At 44.8% G+C, this 20,228-nt stretch overlaps 2 protein-coding genes across 5 annotated transcripts in view; one reads left to right on the top strand and one right to left on the bottom strand.

Annotated features, from left to right (window-relative positions):
• Nucleotides 1-18: 18 nt before the first annotated feature.
• The window catches only part of APEX1 (apurinic/apyrimidinic endodeoxyribonuclease 1), a 35,300-nt gene continuing 15,090 nt past the window's right edge, over nt 19-20,228 (bottom strand). Inside the window, exons 1-5 of one of the 4 annotated variants that reach the window (XM_084862109.1) lie at nt 2,588-2,682; nt 2,180-2,302; nt 1,780-1,973; nt 954-1,146; nt 19-786 (exon numbers count right to left, since the gene is read on the bottom strand). In XM_084862109.1, coding sequence (XP_084718235.1) covers nt 269-786; nt 954-1,146; nt 1,780-1,973; nt 2,180-2,240 — 966 coding nt within the window. In that variant the 5' untranslated portion in view covers nt 2,241-2,302; nt 2,588-2,682 and the 3' untranslated portion in view covers nt 19-268. Of the gene's footprint in view, nt 787-953; nt 1,147-1,779; nt 1,974-2,179; nt 2,303-2,466; nt 2,683-20,228 lie in introns of those variants that run through there. The other 3 variants (XM_084862110.1, XM_084862111.1, XM_084862112.1) reach the window with 3 other exon arrangements.
• On the top strand, nt 2,799-10,450 carry OSGEP (O-sialoglycoprotein endopeptidase). The gene is made up of 11 exons (XM_084862084.1): nt 2,799-3,300; nt 5,105-5,224; nt 5,391-5,566; nt 7,499-7,594; nt 7,729-7,778; nt 7,921-7,999; nt 9,381-9,446; nt 9,530-9,620; nt 9,848-9,923; nt 10,020-10,118; nt 10,266-10,450. The coding sequence occupies exons 1-11, from the start codon at nt 3,186-3,188 to the stop codon at nt 10,303-10,305; spliced, it is 1,008 nt and encodes a 335-aa protein (XP_084718210.1). The 5' UTR covers nt 2,799-3,185; the 3' UTR covers nt 10,306-10,450.

Genomic DNA, 20,228 nt, shown 5'->3' with positions numbered 1-20,228 from the left:
ACACAAAGACAGCAAGGCTGAAACTATGGCTCTTTATTTTCACATGGACAGTTCAGAGGAAGTCATCAGTAGCTTCTTTAATGTAAAATAAAGTAAAACAAGAAACCCTCCACACCAAAAACACAAAACCTTGGGCTTAAAAGAAGCCCATCTGTTACTAGGAGCCTGGCTGAAGGGAAATACAGTACAGAATTCTCTTGAAAGCAAAGAAGTTTTAAAGCTAATTTAGGGGCTTATTTCCCAGGCTTAAAATGTTTTGGGGGAGGTGTCACAGTGCTAGGTATAGGGTGATGGGACAGTGGTCACTGCCCAAAGCCTTGGAACGGATCTTGCTGTCACACAATGCAGGTAACAGAGAATGAGACACCAGAAAGTAATCAAGGCGCCAACCAACGTTTTTAGATCGAGCATTCATCATGTAGGTCCAAAAGGTGTAGGCATAGGCGGTGTCGGGGTAGAGGTGCCGGAAACTGTCAGCCAGCGGCACAGCCTGTAGCAATTCCCCAAAGCCTTGCCGCTCCTGTGGGGTGAAGCCAGCATTCTTCTTGTTCCCCTTGGGGTTGCGAAGATCAATCTCTTCATGAGCCACATTGAGGTCCCCACACAGCACAAGGGGCTTGCGGGAGGCCAAGTCCTTCAGGAACTTGCGAAAGGCTTCATCCCAGCGCTGTCGGTACTCCAGGCGCACCAGACCTCGGCCTGCGTTAGGCACATAGGCTGTTACCAGCACAAATGCCTCATATTCAGCCACAATCACTCGGCCTTCCTGATCATGTTCCTCCTCACCTGGAGAAATAAAACTATCAGTACAAAAAAAGCATAAGGGGGAAACATTTTTAAATGAAAGTATAGGCAAAGCAAAAGAGAATAAAGGAATCAAGAATTGGGGCTGGAGTGGGGTATTAGCAATTAGGTTGGAAGTGCGCAGGCATTAGGAATTGGTAGGCTCTCACCAATGCCATAGGAGACCTTGAGCGGGCACTGGCGAGAGAGTAGGCCCACACCACTGTACCCTTCCTTGTCTGAAGGAGCAGACCAGTACTGATGGGATAGTCCAGGCAGCTCTTGAAGTTCAGCTGGTAGTTTATTCTCTGAACATTTGGTCTCTTGCAAGCACAGGATATCTGGGGCTTCTTCCTTTACCCACTGAGTAAAATGAAAGGTGTAAAAGACAGCATCAATACAGCGGCTATTTATTGAATCTGTCTAAGTACTAGTGATAAACAGGAGGCAGGGTCCCTGTGCATAAGGAGTTAAACAGTCTAACACAATAAGCAATTAGATAACTGGTAACTAATTTAACAACCCTGTGGAGATTGTGTTTTTTCTAAATAGATAGCTAAGACTTTTAAAGCATTTCATTTTTAAATTTTATTAAGTTTATTGGGGTGATATTGGCCAATAAGACTGATTATATGTTTCAACAGTACAATTATATAATATAGCATCTGTGAGTTGCATTGTGTAAGCACTATTTATTTAAAAACAAAATACACTGGAGATAAAAATGGAGCAAGGCCAGTAAGATTTTTTCAATATGCTGGGAAAGAGATGAAGATATTAAACATTTAAGAAAATGTCAATGAAATGGATAGGCAAGAAATGGTTGGTATGACTTGGTGAAGCCCTTCCTTATACATCTCCCACAAAAAAAAAAAAAAACTAGATAAAAAAAAAAAACAACCTTCGAGATGGATACTAAAATGGGAAAAGGTAATTAAACCCCAAGATCATTCAATACTAAAGCCTATCTCTTTCCCCTCCTTGATTTCCACTCACGTCTAATCCTTTCTTCTTAATCCAGGCTCGAAGCCCATCCACATTCCAGGAGCAGATCTTGAGGGTGGCTGATTTGCCACTGGGCGAGGTTTTCTTATCTGGGGGGTCCTCATATACTACTGACCCCTCTCCTGCTGCCTCTTTTTCATTTTTCTTTGCTCCTGCTCCGGTCTTACGCTTCTTGGCCTCCGGTTCTACAAAATAAGTAGTACACAGTGATAAAAGTTGGCGGTAACCAACTTTCATCCGGGGTCAACTACAGGCTCCCCGAGAGCCTGCAGTTGCCGCGAGTTCTTGAAACTGCAAAAATGTGGTGCGTCGGGCCGTACTTCCCGTTTATAAAATAAATGAGCAGCACCACTATCCCAGCCTCTAGGAGAGGGGTTCATTTCACTCTTACCAATCTTGGGCTCTTCCCCGTCTTCAGCCACCGCTCCCTTTTTCCCACGCTTCGGCGGCATCACTGGAACGCACGCCCTCCTGCACCACTTGGCCAAGCGGAGCAGTATCTCCACCGCCTTGCCTACAGAGGCAAACGAATGGTGAATCAGGCAGCTAACCCTGGGGAAAAAGCTCCTCCCAGAGCGGCGCGTTATATCTGAATCCCTTCCCCGCCTCCCCGCGCCATAGGCTCATTAGCCCCTCACCCACAACACTAGATCACTCCACAGCGATCTATGTGCCCACCTCCAAGACCTTCCCTCAGGCCAATCGAGGGCCTTCGCCAAGGGCCCCGGCTTACGCTAGCCGATCAGACGCCCAGAAAAGCCCCTGTGATGGGCAAAAGAACAGCAACCCGGGATCCGACCTGCTAAAGTTGCCGCTGGGATCTTTCTCGCCCGAGCACAAAGAATGGAGCACGCTGTGGCCCCACGTGGGTACCAGGCGTGGTCACGTGACCCGGGGTATCCCCGCGTAGCGCAGGAACGCCGGCGATTCGTCCGTCTGGCACCACGTGACGGAGAGCCTAGGCTCGCCCTCCTCCAAAGTCTCCCGGCGACGAAAGGCCCCTGCTCTCTGTTCTCGGACTGTTTATCCCGGTGCCCGCCGCACGGCTCCTCCTGCCACCCCGACCGAAGGCCCCAGCGCGGTGCGAGAGAGAAAAACAGTTCGTGGCGAAGGCCGGGCTGGCCCGCCGGAGAGAGGCACCGGAGCGGGCCGGCGTGCAAGGAGCGGATGCCGACTCAGCGTCCCCGGCAGTGAGGAGGACAGGTTCCTGAAGGGGCTTTGACGCATCGCCGTGACGACAGGGGCGGGACGGCGCGACACGCGGAGTCCTTTAGTGCCCGTCAGTGCGTCCCGCCCCTCAGCTGCTGCGGGCTCCTTCCTGTGCTCTCGGGGCGGTGGGGCTTCCGCGGCCGCCGCGTGAGCCGGAACCCTTCGGGCGTGTTCTCCCCGCTCCGGCCATGCCCACCGTGCTGGGCTTTGAAGGCAGCGCCAACAAGATCGGCGTGGGGGTGGTGCGCGATGGCGCGGTGCTGGCAAACCCGCGGCGCACGTACGTCACGCCCGCGGGCACCGGTGAGTGGGGGGCTTAGAAAGTTGGCCGCGCGCTGTCCCGCCCGGCATCCTTTCCATCTTCCCAAACACGAGCGAAGCGGGGCGTGGAGCGCACTGTCCCCTCCTAGGGCTTTGGATTCGAGGCTCTGAGGTTACGTGACGTCTATGAACGTCACAAAGCTGACGGAGAGGAGTCACAGGCACCTGTACCTGCATCTTCTTCATTGTTCGTTCAGCTTTTAATTAGTGCCTTGTATGTGCTAAGTGTTGGATTAAAAAAAATAAAATAGTTGCATACAAAAGCAGATGTGATGAGCCTGCTATGGAGATCGACATGTCAACGGAACATGACAGTATGATAAATAGTATAATATGTAGATGTAATAAAAAGTTCGAGTGAGTGTCAAGACTCCCAGTTTAGGTAATCAGAACTGGCTGGCTTTACAATATTCATGATCAATATGTGTTTGGGGAGGTCTTGACTCTTAAAATGGGAATAATACCTGCATCATGGGCTCTTGAGAATTAAAAGTACCTGTCACATTACAACTTTTAATAAACACTATTTGTAAGTTATGATTTTATATCATGCCTACCCTCTCCCAAATCACCTGTGTGTTTGTAGGAGAGGGCAACTGACTTGTGTGTACCCTAAAAGGCTCCTTGAACCGGTGATGTTATCATAGGTTACTCATTAGAAATACATATATAGCCGAAACCGGTTTGGCTCAGTGGATAGAGTGTCAGCCTGTGGACTGAGATCCCAGGTTCAATTCCTGACAAGAGCATGTACCTTGGCTGCAGACACATCCCTGGTAGGGGGTGTGCAGGAGGCAGCTGTTCAGTGATTCTCTCTCATCATTGATGTTTCTATCTCTCTGTTTCTCTCCCTTCTCTGAAAGCAATAAAAATATGTATATATTTAAAAATACTGATATTTTTAGCTGAAACTGATATCTCTTAATGAAGGAAGAATTATAGTGAAAAAGGAAAAATGTGATGCCAAACAAGGAGATGAAATCAACAAGCAAAAAAAAATAGCATAATACTATGAACAATTGGAAGACAATATATTTTTATTTTTCTCAATAAAGTATTTTTTAATATATTTTATTGATTTTACACAAAGAGGAATTGAGAAGGATAGAGAGTTAGAAACGTCGATGAGAGAGAAACATCGACCAGCTGCCTCCTGCACCCCCCCCCCACCTCCCCCCACCCACCAAGGATGTGCCTGCAACCAAGGTACATGCCCTTGACCGGAATCGAACCCGGGACCTTTCAGTCCGCAGGCTGACGCTCTATCCACTGAGCCAAACTGGTTTTGGCACAATAAAGTATTTTTAATTTTTCATGTTTCAGTGCCCTTCTATTATTTTCCATTATTTTATCTTTTACTGTGCAATTGCCTTAAGGTCAAGTATTTGTGTTGCTAAAATGTTTGTGGAGGAAATGCTTGAGGCAAAGATGTTACAGTACAGTAAACAGGCTCATGATGAAAATACTGTGCATGGTTAAAAACAATATTGTGGTCATGCACAAGGTTTGTAGGGTCAGAGAGAAGATCACCAAAGGATATGAGGTAGGTGTCACTTGGATTGAGTCCTAAAGGCTGAGAAGAAGTTGGATATGAAGAAGGGCATTTTGGAGGGGGTGGTCATCCTTGCTGAGCAGACTGGCAGTAGTATATCTGAGCACCTGGAAGACGGGATGCTTGAGGAGAGTGCAAGGGACTCTTCCTAATACTAAAACGCCTGTCTTGGGTTGCTATCTGCCTTTTCTACCCAAAAGCCTCTATGATCTCTGACTTCTGTTCATCTCCTAGGATTTCTTCCAGGTGATACTGCCAGGCATCACCGCGCTGTTGTCCTGGACTTGCTGCAGGAGGCACTGACAGAGGCTGGCTTAACCTCCCAGGATATTGACTGCATTGCCTACACCAAAGGTATGGCGGGCTGAGTGGTGGGCAATGGAAGAATATACCCGGAACTTAGCTAAATCAGAATAGCCTGCAGTTTGCCTCTGCTACCATCACTACCTCAGCCCTATCGCTTATATTTCCTGCTCCCTCAATCTCTAAAGGATTCTAACTCCCATTTCCATCTCCCTAGGCCCTGGCATGGGTGCCCCACTGGTTTCTGTGGCTGTTGTGGCCCGTACCGTGGCCCAGCTGTGGAATAAGCCGCTGCTAGGAGTGAACCACTGTATAGGGCACATTGAAATGGGCCGCCTCATCACTGGAGCCACCAGCCCCACTGTGCTGTATGTCAGTGGAGGAAATACACAGGTATTTAGCAGACTGCGCCATTTCTTCTTAATTTCTAAGGAACTACACCAACACCTTTCATGCTTTACCTGAGTGGCAGGAACTGCAAGAACAAAGCTGGGCTCGTTTGAACCTAAACTGTGGCACACTAGAAAATCCATAATACAGTTTGTAACAGTGCAGATTTGGGCAGGATAATCAGAATCAAATGACTTTCATATACAAAGATAAAGAATTTCTTAGGAATGTCCTTAGAAAATGAAAGAATGATAAGGATTGAAGCCCTCAAAATAAAGGATTTTCATTGTCATTATTCTGAAGCTAATTTTTGTACAGATCTTAGCAATTAAAACTGAAAGGCACTACACAATTTGTTTCTTTATGACAATTATATGTTTTGTTTACATTACTGGTAGGAATATATAGAAGTTGTTATTTTAAGGGTGTAAACATAATTTTTAAAACACTTTATAAATGGTTGAAGATATTTTAAGTTTATAGGGGAAGTCATAGTTGTTTGGGATGCCTTATAAGACCTTTTTAGGTCGGGATTGGAGAACTCCAACCTTTTTCCCCAAAGAACACCTAATGGAATTATTGTCAGAAATAGTCATCGTCCCCAGCCTATGAAAGGGTTATGTTCTAAAACTTCATTGTGTGAAATAGTTATTAAAGATGAAGCACACATTCCCATGAAAATAAAGTGGGAACTTTAACAGGTAGAGGGCACGTATCTGTGTGAGGCCTGAAGGATGACATGCAAGATTAGGGACTTGGGGTGTAAGCAATAGAAGTTAAGAGGCTTAGGGTTCATTTCCTGTCAAAGGCACATACCTCTGTTGAAGGCTCAATTGCTGACCCTGGTCAGGGCAGGTGTAGAAGGCAGCTAATCACTGTGTCTCTCTCTGTCTCTCCCCCTCCCTTTCACTCTCTCTAAATAAAAAAATAAAAAAATCAATGGAAAACTATACTCGGGTGAGGAGTAACAAAAAAAAAAAAAAAAAAAAAAGGAAGAAGAACAAAGGCAGGAAAATTCCCTTCCCCTTTTGTCAACAACCTTTTTTTTTTTTTTTCTTTTTCATCTTCAGCTGAGGATATGTTTTTATTGATTTTTAGAGAGGGAAGGAAGTGGGAGGAGAGAGAGAGAAACAAAAAGCAATCGGTTGTCTCCACTGGGGACCGAACCCATAGGTATGTGCCTTGACCGGGAATTGAACCCCCAAGCCTTTTGCCTCACGGGATGACGCTCCAACCAACTGAGCCACCCAGCCACGGCTCTCACCAGCCTTTTGGCAGCAGAGTAAAATCTACATCAGAAAGCAAGGAAATCCTGAGCAGCACCAGGGGAAAAGAGACTTCTCTGGTCCCTAGGAACCACTCACTGCCAGAAATATGAAGCATATGTGCCAGTGGGTTCTATGTTTTCTGTAATAGAAGTTGGTCACTTATGAAGACTGGACATAAGTTGATTGCCAGGGTTGAGTTGGATCAGCCATCAATCTGACCCAATATGGGATTGTTGAGGTGGTTCTTTATTTTTACTACTACTTCTCATGTTTATAAATAGTACTGCCCTGATAGGATACTCTAAAAGGATTCTGGTTCCCTGTCTTAAGCAGGAAAGCCTGTTCATTAGTCTGTCACCTGTCAAGACTGCTTTTAAGGAATATGTCAGGAATCTCCAAGCTAGAAAAATGTATTTGAAGTGACAGTTTGCTTCTGCTCTGACCATCTTTATAGATTAGGAATCTACTCTGGGAATATTCAAGGTATATGTGAGCTTCTCAGATAAGAGCTACAAAAAACATCCACTTAGAGTTTGGCAAAGTACTTTCTATTTCTTATTGGATGCTCTAGTGGCCATGTTGACCCTCCTCTGCTATATTCTTCCCCAAAGCCAACTGCTCCTCTTTACAGACTTGAGATTTTCATGGACATCCTCATCACCCTTAGGTGATTGCATATTCAGAACATCGTTACCGCATCTTTGGGGAAACCATCGATATTGCTGTGGGTAATTGTCTGGACCGTTTTGCTCGAGTGCTGAAGGTAAGCCGTTGGGCTGCAGAGAACACAAGATGTGAATGACTTTTTGGGGAGCCATGGAACTGGAGGGAGGAAGTAGTAAACTCACTTCTTATGCTTCCTGGATACCTTACTATCGTCTTTTTTTTATCTGCTAGATTTCCAATGACCCAAGTCCAGGCTACAACATTGAACAGATGGCAAAGCGGTAAGGGGCCATCGGTGGAAAGAGGCTGGCTGGTGGGGCTTTTGGCCTGTTCTTATGTACACACTAATGAGGTCTGGGAGGAACTTTGGAGGGTGAGCAACCGGCTGACTACAGGCTTAGTGCCTCATGTCCTCCCACATAGAGGCAAGAAGCTAGTTGAACTGCCATACACGGTAAAAGGAATGGACGTCTCATTCTCAGGGATCCTGTCTTTCATTGAGGTGAGTGTGGAAGAGATGAGGACATGGGCACTTGCATACTTTTTAATGAAGCATATCTATTTTGCTCACCATTGTATTTTCTGCATATAGCTTAGTACTGGCTAATTTTTGATGCTGAATAAATTCATTCCACAAATATTTATTGAACTAGAGGCCCCAGGCACTGATTCATGCATGGGTGGGATCCCTCGGCTTGGCTTGTAATAGGAGCCATCTCACCCAGTCAGATTGGGCCCATGGGGGCTGGCTGGGTTGGAGCGAGGGACCGAGGGAGGGCTCCAGTGTATGTCCAGCCCTCTCACCCCAGTCCCCATTGGTCAGACCCCAGCAGCAAGCTAACCTACCATCAGAGCGTCTGCCCCCTGGTGGTCAGAACTTGCATTCTAACAATAAATGGATAAAACAAAAAGGGAACAGGGGAAAATAATAAAATATAAAGGGTTGCATAGTGGTAAGTGATGAAGAAAAATGCAGCAGGGTATGGGAGGGGTGGAGAGTGGTGGGAGGATATTCATAATTATTGAATCTTGAATGAATGCTGTCCATTCTGTAGTTTGGTACCAGTGAAGGACAAAGTGTGGTCAGTTGAATTTCGGTGAAACATGGTGATCCTCCAAGTGCACGAATTTTTATTCTCATGGCATCTGCCAAACCACTGTTCATTGTTTTATCTGTTTGTTTCCCCACCATTTTTTTTTTCTAATTAAATTTATTGGGGTTACATTGGTCGACATGATCATAATAGGTTTCAGGTGTGGCTTTCTATGTTACAAAATCTGTATTTTGCACTGTGAGCCCAGCACCCAAAGTCACCATATATTAGGACCCTTTTATCCTCCCCCTGTCCCCCAACCTTTCCCTCTGGCAACCACCACACTGCTGTTTGTGTGTATGAGTTTCAGTTTTATATCTCTCGTGATAGTGTAGTATTTCATTGTGTATATGTATCACATCTTATCCAGTCCTCTTTACTCTTTGGTTGTTTCCACATCTTGGCCACCATGAATAATGCTGCAGTGAACATAGGGGTGCACATGTCTTTGTGAATACATGATTTTGAGTTTTCTGTAGTTGTTGTACCAGTCTGCATTCCCACCAGCGGTGAATGAGGGTTCCCTTTTTTCCACAACCTCCATCACTTGTTATTGCTTGTCTTGTTGATAATAGCCACTCTAACAGGTGTGAGGTGGTTTCTCATTGTGGTTTTGATTTGCATTTCCCTAATTACCAGTGAGGTTGAACATCTTTTCATATACCTATTGGGTGTTCGTATGTTATCGTGGGAGAAGTGTATTTTCAGGTCCTCGGACAACTTTTTGATTGTGTTGTTTGGTTGGTTGGTTTTGAGTTTCATGAGTTCTTTTTCCCCCTTTAATAATAGGATGTAGCCCAGCGGATGTTGGCCACAGGAGAGTGTACTCCTGAGGATCTGTGTTTCTCCCTGCAGGTAATGGAGTAGACAGCTAGGACAGGAAGCTGGGGCTAAGTTGGGATTCGCTCTGATGTTTTCTCCTTGTCTGCCCCGCACAGGAAACGGTGTTTGCAATGCTGGTAGAGATCACAGAGCGGGCCATGGCACACTGTGGCTCCCAGGAGGCCCTCGCCGTGGGAGGGGTGGGGTGTGCGTACCGTTGGGCTCTTCCTATTCTTGGGCATGTGTTTCTTCCTCCTGATAGTTTAAATCTGAGGGTTTGGGGAGATTACTAGTTTTATTTCTTATCCTATGCTTCCCAGTCCTTTCCCCCCTGGGACCCGTACTTCACTTTCCTAGTTAAATGCACATGCGGCATACAGGTAGCCTGGAGAAATGGCTAAACTAAGTTAATCCTACCCACCACCTCATCATAGGTAACATGAGGCTACAGGAAATGATGGAGACAATGTGCCAGGAACGTGGAGCCCGGCTTTTTGCCACAGATGAGAGGTAAAGGTCCTTGTCCTTTCTTGATTTTTTTTCCCTCCAGTTACTGTAGTTTTCTACCTTCAGACCCTAAATTTCATATCTCTTTTTCCTTCCCAGATTCTGCATTGACAATGGAGCCATGATAGCCCAGGCTGGCTGGGAGATGTTTCAGGCAGGACACAGGACTCCCCTCAGTGAATCTGGGGTCACGCAGAGGTAGGTACCCCCTTGGAGGGTGTAGATAGGATTATATGGGAGGTAGGCAAAAATCAGCACATCAGTGGGTTCAGAATAATGGGAGCAGAGAAGAATGGAAGATATTAAAGGATAGTCCACCCACCAAGTTTTCCTATTTTTTCACAGGTTTCGGACAGATGAAGTAGAAGTCACCTGGAGGGACTGACAAGGTGGACAGGATCAGAGTAGATAGTACCCTAAGTGGAGCCCATTATCTCCATCCTGATGGGAGTCCTGGCCAGGCTATGGACTCCTCTTCCCATCATTTGAACCTCAAGATGACTCGGCAATAAAATATTTTTGGTTTTGTATGTTGGTAATGGGCTTGTATTTTTTCAGGAACAATATAGAGATGGCACTAGTAAGTTGGTGGTGGTGGTGGTGTGAGTGGATAAGGAGGCAGAGGTCAGAGCAGCGTAGCCTTGGGGGTTGCTACTCTGAAGCATAGACTGAGGGGATGTCTTAGGCTCTCTTCTAACATCCCCTTAATAGAAGTATCATAACTAATATTTTTGTTTCAGGCCTTGTGCTAGCTGCTTTACATTCATTGTCTCATTTACATTCTTTGAAATAGGTGCTCAGGACTTCCTTCAAAATAGCCTGGAGCCAGGTATAATTGCATACTAATTTAAAACTCAAGAATAAGACTGTTCTGCCCTGGCCAGGTGGCTCAGTTGTTTTGAGTGCCATCCTGTACACAGAGGTTATATGTGGGCTCGATTCCCTGATAGGGCACATACCTAGGTTGTTGGTTCGATCCCTGGTTTAGGAGGCAAGCGATCAATGTTTCTCTCTCACCTCAATGTTTTCATTTCTCCCTCTCTAAAATCAATGAAAGCATCCTCTGATGAAGATAAAAAAGTGAATAAACTGTCACTCATACGTGCACTTATATTGGCAGGCGTGAAGGGGGACACAAGGTATACAAACCTTGTGAGAATTAATGTCATCATGCTCTTTGTCTTATGTCAATCACCGTAAGAAGTTCCAAACTACCAAGTCATCTCTCATCTTTTAGGCTAATAACCATTACTCTTCACCCTCTTTTTTTGTCCCTATCTACCTTCCTCTCCTAACTTCTGGAATTCTTTTGTGCTCTTTTCAACTAATAGCCAGTTACTCACAAAATTCCCTATACCCTTAGCCTCTCCTCTGAATATTCCCTTTACATTCTTGCTCTGAGCCCTGCTTTCTCCTGAGGACTCTGCTTCTGCTACCACCTGCAATGGTGGTGTTTTCTCTCACATCGTTGTACCACGGCCTAGAGGCAGTGAATTTTTCTCATTTTTCCTTACACCATTTTTAGACTATTCTCTTTTATCCATAACACTCTTCAGCTTTGAAACACTTGTCATTCAGGTTATACCATGTCAATACCATTCCTGTCATGAATTTTGATGTCAGTATCCATGTGGATTAACTTTCTACCCTGTTTCCCCGAAAATAAGACAGTGTCTTATATTAATTTTTTCTCCCAAAGTTGCGCTAGGTCTTATTTTCAGGGAATGTCTTATTTTTGGGGAAACACGATAATGCTCTCAGTTTTTTGCTCCTTTGGTGATTTTGTCCTCCACCCCGCCTTCAGGCATTCATTCCCTTGGTCATATTCTAGACCTATGACCACTTCATAAATTATTCCCAAATAACCCACTCTTCCACCATTACCTCCGATCTTACCAGTTTATCCTTCTTAGTGCACTGAATCCAACAATTCATCCCTTCACCAGGACCTATAATCCATTGATCTTCATTTCCACTGAACTCATCCCCTCTGTGTCTTCATTTCCCTCCTCCATCTAAGTTTTAATTATGAGTACTTTGCTGCAAACACCTCACCTCCCTTGCCTCTCTGTAATAATCAACTCTTCACCTACTTTACGCCTAGACCCATGCAGCTGAAAGGGGTGGCCAAAAGGTTGATTTGTTTTACTTCAAATCCATCACCATGAAACTTAAGTGAGTCCTTTAGACTACCTAGCAATATTCCCTACATCTCCCCTCATTCTGACTCTTACTTTGGTTCCTATTTTAAAGAAAAAACAGAAACAATCAGAAAATGTTCACAGGCTCCCACCACTACATTTAACTATCTCAGTGCTTGTACCCATGTATTCTGCTTTTCCTCCTGTATACCAGTGATTCTCAAATGGGAGGCACTGCTACTGGCCAATGGCCAGGGATGCTGCAAAATATCCTACAATGCATAGAAGAGAATTATCTGGGCAAAAATGCCATTGGTGTCAGGGTGGGAAACCCTGCTCCTTCAAAAACACTTCATACTCGAGCTTTTAAGGATGTCATGTCTCTCAACAATTCTCCCTTCTTTTCTTTAGTCAGTATTTCCTTTTCTTTCCTGGATCTTCCTATCAGCACACAAAGATGCTATCATTTTTCTCATCTTACAAATACATAAACCCCTAGACCCCATTGCCACTTCCAATAGCTTCCCATTTTTCGGCTCCATTTTACAGTAAAACATCTTAAAAGTTGTCTCCAGTTCCTCTTTACCTATTCCCACCAATTCCCTATTTAGTACATTCCACCAAGACTGTTCTTATCACGGTCGCCAATGACTTGGACAAACCTAAAGGCACATTCTGTCCCATCTTACACAAGCTGTCAGCAGCATTTGACTCCCTCTGAAAGATTTTCTTGACTTGGCTTTATGACATGTGCTCTTGTTGCCTCCTAGTTCACTGACTATTCTTAGTCTCCTTTTCTGGTTTTTCCTGATCTCTACAACCTAGTAACTCTAGGGTTCAGTCCTTGGACCACTCCTAAACACATACCTGCAGTGATTTCATTCAGTCTTTTTTAAATTTTTTTTTTACTGATTTCAGAGAGAAAGGGAGAGGGAGCAAGAAATAGAAACATCAGTGATGAGAGAGAATCATCAATCTGCTGCCTCCTGCGTGCCTTCCACTGGGGATTGAGGCCTCAACCCAGGGATGTGCCCTGACCAGAATCGAACCTGGAACCCGTCAGTCTGCAGGCCAACGCTCTATCCACTGAGCCAAACCAGCCAGGGCTCATTCAGTATTTTATATTAAGACTATTTTAATGTGGATGACCAACTTTTTAGCTTCAACCTGGATATTCTGTCCTGAATATTTAGTTGCCGATTGACATCTGGATTTGGATGGCACCTCAAATTTGACATGTTGAAGTTGAACTTCTTTTTCTTCCAACTTACTGCTGCAGTCTCCTATTGCAATTAATGACAACTTGTGTGTCATAGCACCTTGGCATTATCTTTGACACCTCTCTCATCTTTTCCATTTATCAAATCATGTTGCCTTTACCTTGAGAATATGTCCAGAATCCCATTTCTTTTCACTTTCCCTGCCCCAATTGGAGACAAAAATCAGAATTACTGCCGTAGCTGGTCTACCTGCTTCGACCATTGCCCACTTACAGTCAATTCTCAGCACAGCGACCAGAGTGAGTAGTGTTAATGTGGAAGGCAGATTGCGTCAGTCACACTTGAAACCCTCCTTGTTTTCCTATGTTAGAGTAAAAACCAGAGTCCTTTAAAGGTCTGGGAGACCTTTCATGAGCGGTCCCACCCTTCCCCACTTACTGCTTGACCTTGCTTCCTGCTACTCACCTTGCTCACTCTGTGCCAGCAATATTGGCCTTTGTTTTTCTTCAACACGAAGGTGCGCCCACCCCTCAAGGTCTTTATATTTCTTGCTCCTGCCTGGAAAGCTCTTCCTCCCGATGTAGCTTATTCCATCAGAGTCTAAGTGTCTGCTTAACTTTTTCTTCTTCATTTAGTGAGGTCTTCCTGACAACCCTACTTAAAATTGCACTCCTCCAACACTTTCTAGCTCTCTTTCCTGTTTTCTTTCTCTTCGTAGCACTTACTACCTTCTAATCTAATGGTTTTATGATCATTGCTTGTCTCCTCCCATTAGAGTATAAGCTTTCAGGATGATCATTTCATGAGGTATATGTCTAATCACTTTGTTGTTCAGCAGAAAGTAATATAATACTGTGTGTCAACTATAATTAAGAATAAATTTAAAAAAGAAACTCCATGAGAGGAGGGGGTTATCTTATTTTACTCATTGCCACATTATTTTTCAACACTTAGAATGGCCATTCAATCAGTATTTGCCGAGGGATGAATAAGTTGATGGTGAAGTAAAGCAAAGAGATACTCAAAGGACTGTAATGTAATACAGGCAAAAATAAAATAAAGAATTGGGATGATATGAGCTTGGGAAAAGAGTAAGTTTCTGATTACTTACTAAGTAGAAAATAGTGACAAACACTTTTATTTACAAAGAAGAGATACATAAACAGGTTGAAAATGCATTAAGATAATGAAGTTTAAAGTCAGAAACTTTGGCCCTGACCGGTTTGGCTCAGTGGATAGTGTCAGCCTGTGGACTAAAAGGTCCCAGGTTCGATTCCAGTCAAGGGTATGTACCTTGGTTGTGGGCACATTCCCAGTAGGGGTTGTGGAGGAAGTGGCTGATTGATGTTTCTAACTCTTTCCCTCTCCCTTCCTCTCTGTAAAAAAAAAAAAATCAATAAAATATTTTTTAAAAACCAGAAACTTTTGCATGGAAGATAGAGGGATACAAGTAAAAAGAAGATAAAATTTCCTCTAATATATTTGAGAACAGGAATGGTCTCTGCTTCTCTAGGCTTGGGCAGTTAATTTTATAATTGGGAATCAAGTGAGTTAACATTTACCTTTGGTGTTTATGTGTAGTTTTTTATTAATATTAGGGGGTGGAATGGATCTTGAAGGGAGGACCTTTGGCACTGAAGTATGGGCATTCTTGATAATTGGGGAGAATCTAAGATGGCTGCTCGGGTAGGCACCTAGCCGCAGCCGCACGCAACAATTTCAATAAAATACAACTAAAATATAAAATGGACATTACCCAGAACTACAGGAAAGTCGACTGACTGGAAATTCTACAACGAGAAGCAAGGAGAAAACCAGAAGGAAGCGCGGAGGAGCTGTAAAAGCCCAAGGTACAGAGACACGCAGCGCACGCTGAGAGGACGGAGCCGGAGAGGAGGGAGGCCGAGTGCCTGGCTGGCGTTCCCTAGCAGGAAGGAGATAAAAGCTCCGACTGTGCTGGGCCCCCAACTGCTCTGAACCCCAACCCTAGGCCAGACCTCGGGGACCCAGGCTCATCCAGAGGGAGCTGGGCTGTAAGGCGGAACCCGAGGAAACGGCGAAAGGAGGTCCCAGAGGCACGCACACTGTGCGCAGAGACGGGACGGCCGGCTGTGCCGTAGGACTGCCCTGGCGGGAAGGAGACAGGGGCTCCAGACTGCTCTGAACGCCACCTCCAACTCCACTTCCAACTGAACTGAACCCCGGTTTCGGGCCCATTGCGGGAGAGCCTACACTGTTTGGTAGCAAGCGAAAATCAAGGCCACCTTTCTCTCAGAGGTGCTTGCAACAAGTACTGAAGGACCCTGAGTCTCAGGAGTCGCATAGGGCGGGGCTGACGGAAGCCAAGGCTGTAGGCTCCACCCTGAAACCCCGCCCCATCAGAAAAGCTGCCTGCGAAAATGCCTAAACCAAATAGATCACAAACGAAAGAAATGGAGGACAAAAAGCGACTGGATATAGAGTTCAAAACCACACTTATAAGGTTTTTCAAGAGTTTCCTAGAAAAGGCCGATAAAATAAATGAGACCTATGAGGATATGAAAAGGGATCAACAAGAAATAAAGAATACATTGTCTGAAATAAAAAATATTATACAGAGTCCTAAAAACAGAATAGAAGATCGCAAGAATCAAGTCAAAGATTTGGAACATAAAGAGCCAGAAGACACTCCTCCACAGAAGCTAGAAGGCAAGAGAATCCAGAAAATTGAAGATAATGTAAGAAACCTCTGGGACAACTTCAAACGATCCAACATCAGAATCATGGGGGTCCCAGAAGATGAGAGAGAGCAAGATATCGAAAACATACTCAAAGAAATAGTGACAGAAAACTTCCCCCACCTGGGAAAAGAATTGGACTTACAAGTCCAGGAAGCACAACTTCAAATAAGAGGAATCCAAAGAGGACCACACCAAGACAAATCATAATTAAGATTCCAAGAGCAAAGGACAAAGAGAGAATATTAAAAGCAGCAAGAGCTAAGCAGGTGGTTACCTATAAAGGAGCACCTATACGATTGTCAGCTGATTTCTCAACAGAAACCATGCAGGCCAGACGGGAATGGCAAGAAATATTCAAGGTGATGAATAGCAAGAACCTACAGCCAAAAATACTCTACTCAGCAAAGCTATCACTCAGAATCGAAGGTCAGATAGAGAGCTTCACTAATAAAAAAAAGCTAAAGGAGTTCATCACCACCAAACCAGAATTATATGAATTGCTGAAGGGGGTTCTTTCAGAAGAGAAAGTAAATAAAGATAAAAATTATGAACAACAAATACGTAACTATCAACAAGTGAATCTAAAAACCAAGGAAATTAAAAAAAAAAAATCTGATGAACAATATTAACTGTTGAATATAATAGAATCAAAGGTATGGAAGGGGAGTGAACTAATGATTCCTGGGGAAAGGGGGAGAGGGGAATGTGGGAAGAGACTGAACATAAACTGCACCTATGGATGAGGACAATGGAGGGTGGGGAAAGGACAGAGGGTGGGGTGGGAAGGGAGGGGAAAGGAACACTTGTAATAATATGAACAATAAAAATTTATTTAAAAAAATAAAAAAAAAGTATGGGCATTCTTACCTTAGCAAGCTTTGGGTGCTTGTTTTTTTTTTTTGTTTGTTTGTTTGTTTCTTTGTTTTTTTAATTTTATTGATTTCAGAGAGGGAGAAAGAGATAGAAACATCAACGATGAGAGAGAATTGATAGCTGCCTCCTGCATGCCACCCACTGGGGATTGAACCTGGTAATTAAACCTTGACCTCCTGGTTCATAGGTTGATGCTCAATCACTGAGCCACTCTGGTTGGACTGGGCTCTTGCTTGAGGCTTCCCAAGAATAGTCTTAACATTTGTGGAGCCAAGAGACTAAAATCATGGCTTTGTGAGTCCTAAATTATGGGGTCCTCCTCCTAGCTCCTCCAGGCTCAATGTGTCCTGCTGATTAATAGGAACCAAGGGGGAAGAGGTGCGGGGAGGTGTCGGGCCCCAGGGCAGGCTGAGTGAGGGAGTTGGGGTGCTGTTCTTCAGTTTAGCCATTGGACTGGCCCTATTCTAGCATCTATGCCCTGCAGTTTGGAATTTTCTTAGACTCACATGACAGGGCAGCACCCTGAGGAAACATTGCCATAGGACTTCATGAAGACACATGTGCCACTCCAATCACATGGCTAGGAAGAAGGAGCAGATGACAAGGTAAATGCCATTGTCTGTCCCTTTCTACAGCTTCTCTTCCCTCAGCCAGTACTCCCACTGAGTCCTGTTTCATCAGATTCTGGCTCCTCCTCCCCCCGCCCCCCCTCCTTTTTGCCAAAATATTCAGCGAAAGTATAGCTTGTCCGACACTTACTCCTATAGGTTCTTAGCTATGAAGAAGGAGGGAAGACAGGAAGAGAAGTGTTGGGGGTGGGGGGATTGGTTCTGACCACATCTCCTGAGGTTTGCCTGTGAGCTCAGCTCGTGGGCACATGCAGGAAGCCAAGCCTGAACCTTGTGATGATGAACGTACCCTAGGGCAAGACAAGAGAGGAACTGGACATTTTGCCTACATTTCATAGCTTTTTCTACCCCTTCATCTGCAACAAGTGGCCCAGTACCCTCCCCTCTCCTTCCTGTCTTCTGTAGTTTAGGCCATAACCTTGGGTTTTTGTGTCATACTTATTCCTGGTGTTCTCCTCCAGCTGCTCAGGGGGACTTCTCACAAAAACTGTACAGGACATCCCATTCTTTCTTGGGAGCCAGTAAGTAGGAGATCAGCACAGTCAGCCTTCTGACTAAGAGAGCAGATGGTAGCCTCCCCACCTGCCTTCTATGGACAAGGGAACACGCTGTGATGGCCTCGGGGATGGGAGAAGGTATTGGGTGCTTTGTACATGCAGCTTGTTCTCAAGTCCTCCCTCAACTTTACATCCCTACCCTCCCTTTCTTCTGGAACTTGCAGAAGAATTGGGCCTTTTAGCAAGAGTCCCTCCCTCCATCATCACTGAGCCAGTACATGTCCACCGGCCCTGCTTGGACTAGAATGGGATTTGAGGCTGCCAGTGTAAAGATACTACCCAAGAAGAGGAAGGACAAGAACAAGACAAATTCCTTATCCAGCTTAGCAATTGCCCCCAACTCAATATCAGACCTTCCCCCTCCCAGAAGAAAGCGGTTGCTATGCCAGAGAAATGTCACGTAGCTTCTTTCACATTCCTTTTTGTGTTCACTTTACTGGGTTCCTTGCTCTTCTCTTCCTCACTCCCCAAATCTAGTCCCCCTAAAACAGGATCTGTTTTAGAATTGGTCTCCTCTCCCTTCTGAGAATCCATTCCTGTGGTATCCCAAAACCTTGGCTTTACTGAGAAAGGTAGGAGTATAACAGAAAATGTCTGTTGCATCCTTCCTGGGGCCCACCCAATCAATGAGGACACCCCAAGTGTAAGCTATTTAAATGTGTGCTATTATAAATTGCTTCTCAGCCTTTGACTAAGATCAAGTATAGATGTATGCTATTATTAGAATTGGAGTACTTTCAGAAACCCTGTTCTGGTCTTGGGTCATACCCCTTCCTGACCACACTCCAGCTCACCTTCACACTGCTACTGTATTTCTTCATCCACATTCCTGCCACCTGAATTCAGGAGATAACTTTAAAGCTTTCCCCCATTCCTAAGGTTTCAGGAGAACTTACTATCACAGGTAGGAACTTCAAAGCAAAGTTCATTTTTCTCACATTGTGTTACCTAGCACTCAAGTCTTGGTAACTAAATAAGTACACTTACCTCCTGTCACACTGTCCTTGACAGCCAAGCTCTATACCAGTTTTGACACCTTATCCTTCACATAGGCCCGTCCCTTTTTGACACACTTCAATGATGTTGGATAGCCAGGCTTAACCCCTGTGGCATCCTTAGGAGGCAGACATCATAGTTGTAGTTAATTAGGAAAAAAGGAGACTAAGAATAAGAGCTGAAGAAAGGGGAGCTCCCCTTCCTGGGGACACGGGTACAGCTGGAGGGAACAGGGTTTCACCATGATTACATTTCCTCTTCCCCTGGTTTCTGACATTTCTAAACCCATCTTCACCTCCCTGTGCCCTCCACCCTCCACTTGCTACAAAATGCCAACACAGTCCTCCACAGCCAATATCAGCACCTCCTGCCAGTTTTGCTCATATTCCAAGACTAGTACATTGGGCTTCTGCTGGCCCAAATCTGTGATGTGAAAGGAGAGGCAACAAGGAAAGAAGGGAGTGGGGTGACATGGGCACAGGGCGACATTGACAGTTTGGCAGGCTGACCTGCATGAGGCTTTGGGCCCTAGAACATGGCCTGGTGTTAGATATGACTATATGGAATGAATGAATCTTCCAGGCAGTTAGCCAGTTGACATAATTCTCAGCACCTTGAATGGCTTGGGACTCCTAAGGGGGGGAGGCAGAAATGTAGGCTGTGACTGTCCCTTCCTTAAAACATCCTTCTACCAACCCTCACTACTCTCTAAGTTCTCTGAACTCACTCACTCACCTGTTGATCTCCCCACCCCTTTTTCTTCCCTGTACTTAGTCCCTTCCCACTGAATCCTTTCTTCTCTTATCAAGACCACATTCCCACAGATTACAAGATTCATGTTCTTGTGAAGACCTGAACAAAATCACCAGGCTGGAGAGCACCTGCCCTGTCCATGGACAGCAGCTCCCTGGCATCAGATAAGTATGTCATGTGTGATGGAGGCCCAAGACTACCTGGTGTATGTTAAGTGTCGCCAATTAATTTTTTTAATTGTAAATGCTGTGCAATCTGAACTAAACTCATTTGAAGATCCAATTCAGAGGCTATCAGTTTTCAAACCCTGGTCTAGAGACTCCCTCACCGGAAGTTCTTGACATGGTCCTGCATGTTGGTAAGGCTCACTGAATAGGACTGTGCTCTTTCTCTTTTCATTACTTATTCCCTAGAACCGT

Source organism: Pipistrellus hanaki, assembly GCF_964339955.1.
Source record: "Pipistrellus hanaki genome assembly, chromosome: 1".
Lineage (NCBI taxonomy): Eukaryota > Metazoa > Chordata > Mammalia > Chiroptera > Vespertilionidae > Pipistrellus > Pipistrellus hanaki.
The sequence above is the reverse complement of the archived record's forward strand: the minus strand, read 5'-3'. Positions and strand labels throughout refer to the sequence as shown.